This window comes from Sprattus sprattus, assembly GCF_963457725.1.
Source record: "Sprattus sprattus genome assembly, chromosome: 16".
NCBI classification, from domain to species: Eukaryota; Metazoa; Chordata; class Actinopteri; order Clupeiformes; family Clupeidae; genus Sprattus; species Sprattus sprattus.
The window spans coordinates 22,935,652-22,946,097 of record NC_137914.1 but is presented as its reverse complement, the minus strand read 5'-3'; the positions used below and the strand labels follow the sequence as shown (position 1 = coordinate 22,946,097).

The following is a 10,446-nucleotide window of genomic DNA, read 5'->3' as shown; positions in this document are numbered from 1 at the left end:
GCTGAGCGTAGGTTGAAACTTTGGATTTTGGTTCTCCTCTTTGGCCTGTGGGCCATGATGAGTCACTCAGTGTGGCCTTCAGATTAGCATCACAGGACGCTTGACTGCTTTCATTTCATTTCATTAGCCATTGTTTTACTCATGTAAGACATGCCAAAGAGCACAGATGCACCAAATTCTAGGTGTGTGTTGTAGGTATAACTGTAAACATGTATCCAAGATATCTCTGAAATATCCTTTTACGATAATAAAACATGTGTTATAGAACTGCATAATATTATTTGACGTCTACAAACTTGCTGGCAGCATCGGTCTTTCCACGATAGTTGTCAGCATCACTGAATTATTCAAGCTCTAGACCGACAAGATATTAATCACTGGAGCAGAGAATTGACACTTGGAAAATATGGCATCCATTTTGTTTGCCCATATGACTGTCATTTCAGTTGAATCATAGGGGAAAGTGTCCTCTCATTATATTAGTCATCCCTCCTTATCACGGCCCTTCAAATCATTTACATACATTAAAGGCACTCTCCAGTTTTAAATGAAGTTAAGATTTTTAGCTCTTTAGTGCTGTGTAGAGCTTCCCTGCAGGGCCATACATTTCTTCATTTATACAGTTATTCAACTGAGCATGACCCAGTACTCAGGGAGAAAAACACCCTTCATTTGACCAACCATGCTGACAATGGCTGTATTTTGTGTACTACAATGCCAGACTAGCTTCACTGAAAACACGTTTGATCAGGACACATTTTCTATGGGATGAAATCAAGAAGTGAACATGGCTGGGGTGAACCTGTAGTATCACCATGCTCCTCTCCAGATGGTCCTCCTTATCAGCAATACCTACTACACCTCTTCTCAAGCCATGAAATAAGCATACCAATGCAAGTGCAAAATCAGACCACAAATTCTTAATAATGCTTAGTGTTTGTACCTTGACTTTTGTCTATGTCTGTCCAAATACATAATGGGGCTGTATTCTGTTTCTATAGGAACTGACTTAGAATATGGCCACTGAGGTGAAGTACAACTTGCTAAAGAACCACAAGGCAGAGGCCATGGTGGGCTCACCGACGGGTGCCATGACAGTGGCCCCGGGCCAAGGGAGCTCCACGCCAGCCGAGAACTCCACAGATGTCAACAAAGACATGTTCGGTGATATCCAGAACAAGTTTCTCAATGAGATGACAAAAATTCCACGTGAGTGAGATGCATGTTATTTTGTCTTAAATGGTATGGTATTTGTAATATTTTTTATATATAATGTCATGTTCCTTTCCCTCACGGCGAGCTCATAACACATTTAGATCCAAATACACGTATGGGCGGTTATAATTAAAATATCCGAGAGCAATGGCAATGACTGGTTTCCCAGCAACAGTCTGGCATTCAAATTAAATCATTCTTGTATTGATCCATTGTTGATTGAAAAGTGAAGACCTGAGGCTTCTAATGGCTATTGTAAAATCCAATTTGTAGCAAACCTAATTATCATGTAAGAGCAGTATGGCTCCCATATCTTAGTTGTGAGATTTTCACTTTTATGGGTGTGTGTGTCTGTATATATGTTTGTGTGTGTGTGTGTGTGTGTGTGTGTGTGTGTGTGTGTGTGAGTGAATGTGAATGTGTACGTGTACGTGTACGTGTACGTGTACGTGTACGTGTCTGTGTCTGTGTCGTGAACGTGAACGTGAACGTGTTGACTGTTTTCTTTCTCCATCACAGTGCCCACCTGGGCCATCGCGGCCATTGCCATCGTCGTTGTCGTCCTCAGCGTCTCGTGCTGCTTCTGCATCGTCAAGAAGTGCTGCTGCAAGAAGAAGAAAAACAAGAAGGGCAAGAAGGGGAAGGGTGAACTGGGGATGAAGAACATGAAAGGCGAGGTATGGCCACTCGCTCCAGACACACACACCAGGACTTTCATGCAGATGTGTGAATCTCACATGTTACCTGCAGAGACCTACCCTGGCCATTCAACAAGATTTCGGGCCAATACGAGATCAGTCCTGTGTTAAGTGTTTAAAAACTGAAAGCACATACTCATATCTTTTTATGTCTTCTTTGAATTGGGCCATGTAAAAAGTGCTAAAGGCAAATCTCAGAAATACACATTCAAATATAGACTGTTAAGATGATTGTTTATTGTTACACAAAGATTATTAAAGAATATCTTACATTATGTCATAGCTGAGATATCTTAGGAACTTCTGTGCTTTCATTTCATCTGTGGTGTTTCTGTAATTTGTATTTCAGTGCATCTTTTTGGTGGTATTTATTTATTGTGCTTTGGGGAACAAGTGAGAAATGACACCCTTCTCTGCTGTGGAGCCTCAATTGGAAATGAGTGCAATTTTGAAACACACACACACACACACACACACACACACACACACACACACACACACATATATATATATATATACAGACTGACTCAACACACTCAACTCTACAAGATAATGACATAGTAACCTTTTTACATTTGACAAAAAATGAGATATTTTTCACCGTGAACTTTTAAGCTTTCTCTGCCTCACCACAGAGGCTAATGAGAAGTAATGTATCCGTGATTGGCGTGTAGTGATGCGCTGGATTCGTGTGGTGTCATTTCTCACCCTGGCCCCGCTGTGTACCTGACTGTATCTGCTTCTGTTCTTCTGATCTCCCTGTTCTTTTGGTTGTCTGCTGTGAGTTCAATATCTTCCTCTTCTCTTCTGCTCTCCTTTCCTTCCATCCTTCCTGCTTTTTTGTCTTTTGTGTGTGCGCCGTGTATCTTGACTGTGGGGGACTTCTCTACCAACGGTAGGTCTGAACGGCTCACAGCGCCCCTCTCTGGCCGCTTGATGTAAGCGCAGACCAAGGGAGGGGTGCTAGGCTGGAGGGGAGTGGGCGGGTGGTTGGGGGATGGGTGGTTTGTGGGTGGTTGGGTTGGTTGGTTGTGGTGGCGGTTATGGGAATGAGTGCTATGGCCATCTCCTCTTATCTTGCAACCTTTAGATGCTGGGGGTGCTTGACTAGCTAAGGCGGGTATTGAGCTGCTTCGCATCCCACTGTTATGCCTTGCCACAAAGAATTGCCATGCATTGAGAACCCCAAGAATGTTCTAGAACTGTGGGTTTACCGAAGACTGAGAACCAATTACATCTTGAGAGACTGAAAATGCATAATGTATGGTTTTATGATCTTGATAACCCATCTAGTAGTTGATAGTTTGAATGATGTGCACAAATGCAACACACCAGTATTCACTAACATGCATGTTTAAAGGGTGTGGTTGGTTATTTGTCAATTACAAAATCTTTACTTAGAAGAAACAAAATCCAACTAGCATTTTGTCATTATATGGGATCCATATTATAAAAATGTGATTTGTTAGCCTCTGAAAAAAAGCATTGATGGGTTTACTAGGTGAAGCTATTCACATTCTTGACAAGTACCAACACATGCCCTTTAAGTAGGTACCAGTGAATGACCACAACCTGACTTGAGAGTAACTTTCCTTAATGACCCATTTGAGTGTGAAGAGGATTTAGCAGATGTGTCCCATTTCAGTTGTCGAGGCAGGGCGCAGAAAAATTGGTGGGGTGGAAAATTTACATTCCAAGCCAATTAGATGATTTTTCTTTCGAGGGTATGCCATTTAATTTCTGTACTTGGGCTCCAATGTCTGCATATTTTAGAGTGCAATTTTGTTATCTGACACACTGACAAGACTGCCCATGGGCCTAACACAGACATTTTGCTACATCATCATTGATTTGCGTGCAGTGCATCCATGAGACTATGCCTCTTGCTGAAAAGCTCATAGATGCTCGCTCCAGTCAGGACGTTTTTCTGGAAATTTCTTTTGGACTTTCTTTTGGCGCTGGTGTCACCAGTGTCCTGGGTATACAGGGCAACTGGAAACAGTTTGACACCTGGACACGGACAGTCTTGTTATGGTGTAGCAACTTCAGAACGAGAAAGTATTCTCAAATGTATTGGCAAATGCTCACAATACAGCCAAACCCTTGGCATTAATTTACAGATTACATTTTCACCAGCCCTTCCTTTGCACACAAATTGATCTGAAGTAGCCATTACGAAGGCTAACGTCTCCCTCACCATTCTCATTTTCCACCACTGCAATAATGAATGGTTTGACCTCCCCAAATAGCATGAAGTCTTATGAATGTTTTATGCAATTCACATTTTCAGAGGAATGCCAAACTCCTTGGGTTTGGTCCTGCATTCCATTCAAATAATGCATTACTTGTGTGATGGTTCATGTTAGGCCTCATGCTGGTTTAGTGTAGAACAATGTCATTATAGCACTTTGAGATTGCACTGATTTTTTTTTGCATTTTGTGGCTTGGCATGCACGGATATTAAAATGTAATATGTTTTTGTCAGTGTGAGTGTGAGTGAGTGTGAGTGTGTGTGTGTGTGTGTGTGTGTGTGTGTGTGTGTGTGTGTGTGTGTGTGCGTGTGTGTGTGTGTGTGTGTGTGTGTGTGTGTGTGTGTGTGTGTGTGTGTGAGAGAGTGCATGTGTTCATTGGTGTATTTTTGTTGTTCTGTTGTCCTTGTGTTCTTTATACAGTGCTGGTTTCAACAACATCAGTGATCAGTTTATGGAAGGTGGCATCACCATAGTGAGACAAGCTATATTTTTAGAATATATCTTACATATTCTACTTTTTACATTCAGTACATAATTAATACTAATATACTTAGATTTACAGTAAACTCAGCATGCAACTTAATGTAGAACTATGAGTATATACTGAAGAATATACTGATAATATACTATTATTATTATTATACAAGTATTAGCAGATAGTTAAGACTATACTCTATTTTGTTTATTAACTGAAGGAGTTGTCCAGTTTGTTTCAGTTCAGATGTAGTTTCTGTGTCCCATGCAACATGTGATGCATATTTTTTTGTTTTGTTGATGTTGTTGTTGTTTGTTGTTGTTGTTGTTGTTTTCCAGGATGGTGGGCAGGCAATCATCACGTTCAACTAGTCTGATTGATTTTCTATTTGCTTTAACTTTTTTACATTAATAGCAGTTTACGGTTTTATATTGATAATGGCATCAGCCACCAAAACACCATCTCAGTCAGTCCAGTAACCGTTGATATATTTAGGTACTAATACTAATTTCCTTATCATTTTTAATCAAAATATTGGTCACAAAAATTGCCATGATTAGGTCCTAATTACATGGCTGAGAGAGGTCAGCCACTGCATGTCAACAGTGATAATTAGTACAAGATAATTTATTGTAATTAGGGGATTTCTGCAGACTGTTTGCATATAATTTGGAATGTAATTTAATACAATATGGTATAACGGTATAATTAGATATTGTATTGACTGCATACACACACATGTTTATGTCTGTATCAGAACCAGAACTGATGTGTCATTAGTAGACGTGTACACTGTAGTAGATTAGTTGATCCAGTGCTCATGCAATCAGAATTCATTTTATTCCCGTACCATTTTTGTTTTTGTTTGGTTTTCACCTAAACTATTTTATGAAAGGCAAGAAAATACTCTTAACCACCCAAGATATACTCCAATGGTGAAATAAAAGAGATATGAGAAGTACTGAAGTTAAGTGCACCGTTTAGTGCTTAGTCACCACTGTGCACCACTGAGAATGCTAAGTCACCAAAAATGGTGTCATGATAGGACAAAAGGTGAAATCAAGTCATGTTGCAAACAAGGTCATTGCTGAACATACGTACATATTAAAATGTGGGTGCTAAGGTAAGTTCTAGGTTAGGAGCACCAGTCCCAGGTAGGTACTGTGGACCGTGTAGGCATGTTTAGACTGAAACTGGAAGTCAATGTTTTTCTATATGACCACTAACCTATAGTTCCTCTCCCTCCCTATTGACTTTCAACAGAAACATCAGGATGATGATGACGACGATGATGACATTCCTGAAAAAGGGACGAGTGGAGAGGAGAAGGAAGAGGAACCAAAAGAGAAAGAGAAGCTAGGAAAGCTGCAGTTTTCCCTGGACTATGACTTCCAAGAAAACAAGGTTTGTCACGCAGTGGGCTGACAAGAAAACACACAGACTGTGCTATTCTGTTACATACAAAATATCTCCAAAGGTGTATTAGGACGTGATGTTTGATGGAGGTTTGTTGGAGTGTGCAGATTATTTCCTGAGAGTGCCTCGCTTCCACAGGCACACATTATGTAGTCATTAACCGAAGTGTGCAGTATATTGCTGGGGAGAGCTGTGACTCTAACGTCTCCTGACAGCAGCTCTACCCCATGATGTTTTTCGGTGACTTTTCCCATTTTGAGAACGGTGGACCATTGCCAAATCACTGCTTGCAGGCTGCTCTCCCCTAGCACCTTCACCCTGGATGAGCAGAGAGGGGAAGTGACAGCGATAAACAACAGGAAATGGAATAGGATAGCAATGGGAAGCAGGAGACAGTATCTAACGCTGTAGATGCACATTTTTCATGGCTCTGGCATCAGTTCGGTGTCGTTTTCTCTGCGCTCTGGGTAATCACATTGTACACTTTTGTTCGTCCTATAATGGGTTCATCTCCTCTGTCTCACAGCTCTCTGTTGGCATCCTGCAAGCAGCAGACCTGATCGCCATGGATGGTGGCGGAACCTCCGATCCCTACGTTAAAGTTTTCGTCCTCCCAGACAAGAAGCATAAGTTTGACACCAAGGTCCATAAGAAAACGCTTAACCCAACTTTCAACGAGACCTTCGCCTTCAAGGTAAAACCCACTGTTTCCCACATAGGCCTACCATTTCATGAGCAGTGAATGTTCCATTTCACTTTGCCTCCATTATTAAGGCCTTGAATATGTGTAGTTTGAGAAATGAGGGCTTCCCTCATGCTTATGATGTCTACGGATGAGGTTGGCACAGTAGATGAGCCTTTCCCATCATATGGTGCAACCCTGTTGTCAGCCAACCAAGCTTTCAATAGACCGTACACGTATAAGTATTGCACACCATCCCTTTCGCCATATCCGTGTTGAGGGATCAAATTGAAGTCCTTCAGACACTCTCCCTTTGAGCATTATCAGGACAATGAGGTCTTACAGGATTTAGAGGGGGTGGAAGACTGCACACACTGACAGGGCAACTTACATTTATGCTTTGCTGATAACGCTGAAATGATTCTTCCCTTATGTTAGATCCCCTTCCAAGAAATGGGTGGAAAGACCATAGTTATGGTGGTGTATGACTTTGACCGCTTCTCCAAACACGACATCATTGGGGAAATCAGGATCCCCACGAACAGCCTGGATCTGGCGCAGCCCATTGAGCAATGGAGGGACCTGGACAGTGCCGAGAGGGAAGAGGTGAACACATGAATTCTACATTCAAAAGGGTCAACATATCAATCATTATTTTTTGGCTCGAGATAAGAAATAATATATAAGCTGGAAGATCATTTGTTACCAAACGTGCAGATTAACTGCAGCTACAGAAAATGTTTTAAGTAGATCTCCCATAAAGTAAATAACTGGGAGCTGCTGCTCTTCATAGGCTATTTAAATAGCAAATATAGGAAAATATGCCATCACGTTTTCCCCCCCAAATTTCCTCAGGGCGTTTCATTTCTTATAGCTGTGTGTCTCTTTATGCTATGAGTTTATTTAATATGAAGTGACTAAACTGACTAATATGTGCATATAACATTTCATTCTACACGGATTTTCCACCTACACAAAAACTCAGCCGGAGAAACTGGGTGACATCTGCGTTTCTCTCCGCTACGTGCCCACGGCCGGCAAACTCACAATCTGCATCCTGGAGGCTAAGAATCTCAAGAAAATGGACGTGGGAGGATTGTCAGGTAACCCACTTTTTGCCCCTTTCCTCGAAATGTCTTTCAGCCAGAGAAAACGATATAGGCCTATCCATCTCACTCATACATTAACGTGTTTTTATAATATTGTTTTTTTGTTTTATTCCCAAAAAAGGAGCAATGCATAAATGTATAGAGTCGAGTCTATTTTGTAAAAATTCTGCCGTGTTCCTTGAATATCCCAAGCGTTTAGTGTTGTGTGTGTCCACTGCTGCATTGCACACGTCACTGCACCCCTTTGGTCTTGCCGTTACCCATGCAGAAATGATTGCACTCACGTGCTGACTCCGCAGTCACTCTCTCCCATCAATCGCAGCAGCAGCGGTCCTCCCACGAGCTAGGGTCGTGTGGGCGCCATCAGCTGGCAGTATAGAAAAATGGTACTGTCAAGCTAAAAAGGCACCGGATGCCTAAAAGAGCCCGGATGATGTAATGTTGACTTTCGAACGACTCTTGAGTGACAGTTGCTATGCCAACGCCAATACGTCACCCTAACGCGATTTACCTCAGAGCATCTTGCATTGTACTTTGCTACCTGAGACCAGCTTGCTTGTATTTGACCTACAATAAACCAACCAAAACAACCATGTGCTTGATGTTTGACTTTGGTAGGAAAGTGGTTGATTCGCTAGTTGGTTATAGTATCAAAGTAAGCACATTTCATTAGCTAGCTCGTGCTAGTGTAACGAGCTATCTTGTTAGCTTGAAGCTATTCATCTGTTGTGCTTAAATTAAGAAAGTCCTTAATGTGTTGTGATTTTAAGACATATCTGACGGCACCCACAATTAAATTTGAACAAAACAGGGCATTGTTTGCACAACATTTTACTAAAGAACAACGGGGGCTTGCTAGCTTTGACATGCTAGCGGACATTGCTAACTTACAGGTTACCAGCAGGCAGGTGTAGCTAAAACTTTTTATTCGCTTAATATTGTGCCTAAACGGATACTATGTACCCCGACACTTTTTGGCTATCAGTCAGAGAGTCTCAAGAGTAGTTCGAAAGCCATCAGCTACGTTTTAGTCGCTTAATATTGTCGCACAAAAGGAGGAATTGCTATTAGCAATATAGATGCTAGCGCGCGAAACCTGTTGATGTGTGCTTACTTACAAAAGACCGGCAGCCAATATTAAGCGTGTAAAAAGTACCTGATGGCTTTCGAACAACTCTTGAGACTCTCTGACTGATAGCTAAAAAGTGTCCGGGTGCGTAGTGTCCGTTAAGGCACAATATTAAGCGACTAAAAAGTAGCTGATGGCTTTCGAACGACTCTGAGACTTAAAGCTAATAAGCGCCCGGCCTACGTGGTGACCGGATTACGTAATGCTAACGTTGGCATAGAAACTGTCACTCAAGAGGCGTTCGAAAGTCAATATTACGTCACCCGGGCTCTTTTTGGCATCCGGTGCCTTTTTAGCTTGACAGTACCACTGCAAACACTGAACAACGCTAAAACAACAACAGCGCAAGCTGCACGGATAAAGGGTTGCCCCAATTAAAACGATGCTAACCATGCTAACGGCTGCCAAGACAGGTTTGACGTCACATCAACGAATACTGAGTATGTATAATTAAAAAACGAGGACGCGGGATATAAAAAAAATATCCTGGGGGTATCCACTAACACAACAGCGAAGTAGCTACCCTTTCAAAGTGCCATTTTCATTGGCAAGCACACTGAATCATGACTCTTCTTTTGTTCAGATCCCTATGTGAAGATTCACCTGCTCCAGAATGGAAAGAGACTGAAGAAGAAGAAGACGACGGTGAAAAAGAACACGCTGAATCCCTATTACAATGAGTCCTTCAGCTTTGAGATTCCACAGGACATGATGCCGGTAAAACTTAGCAGACCTACCATGAAACACTTATTTATTATATGGTGTTTGGTGAATGGTTTTATCACGTCTCTTTGTTGTTTTGGTATTGCCCATCTGGATGTATGAAATGTAGACTTGTTTTTCCAACAACTATAATTAACCTATTATAAACTCAATCTGAATAATTTCAGTGATTTTGCTGTGTCGACAGCCTTGTCCAACTTTGCTAACTCCATAATTGCTATTTTGTTGTGCAGAAAATCCATGCTGTGATCACAGTGCTGGACTACGACAAGATTGGCAAAAACGATGCCATCGGGAAGATCTGGGTGGGCAACAAAGCCCCAGGCAACGGGGTGCGGCACTGGTCAGACATGACCACCAACCCACGCCGCCCCATCGCTCAGTGGCACCCTCTCAGGCCCGAGGAAGAGGTGGATGCAGAACTGGCAGCCCTGACTGCCAAGAAGTAACCACTCACACATTCACACTCACACACACACACACACACACACACACACACACACACACACACATGCATACATACACCCCTGTGTGGCATCACCCTCGCTACCCCCCCCCCCCCCCCCCCCCACACACACACACACACACACAAACTAACACATCAACGGCCAGTCCCTCCCAGCTCCACACTGGCACCACCCACAGATTGGTAGAGACTTTTTCGGATGTGCCCCTCAAGGAGGAAACACAAAACTGGGTAGAGCACATGGTGGATAGTCAAGAGGTTGACTATGTGAATCCCTATGA

General features: G+C 42.2%; 1 protein-coding gene across 1 annotated transcript; it reads left to right on the top strand.

The window, feature by feature from the left end:
* Positions 1-1,016: 1,016 nt before the first annotated feature.
* syt2a (synaptotagmin IIa) lies at positions 1,017-10,148 on the top strand (the record flags this gene model as incomplete). The annotated part of the gene is made up of 8 exons (XM_080853844.1): positions 1,017-1,209; positions 1,735-1,892; positions 5,904-6,044; positions 6,583-6,750; positions 7,177-7,344; positions 7,724-7,841; positions 9,560-9,693; positions 9,933-10,148. 8 exons carry the CDS (start codon positions 1,017-1,019, stop codon positions 10,146-10,148), a joined length of 1,296 nt encoding a protein of 431 aa, XP_080709970.1.
* Positions 10,149-10,446: the final 298 nt, after the last annotated feature.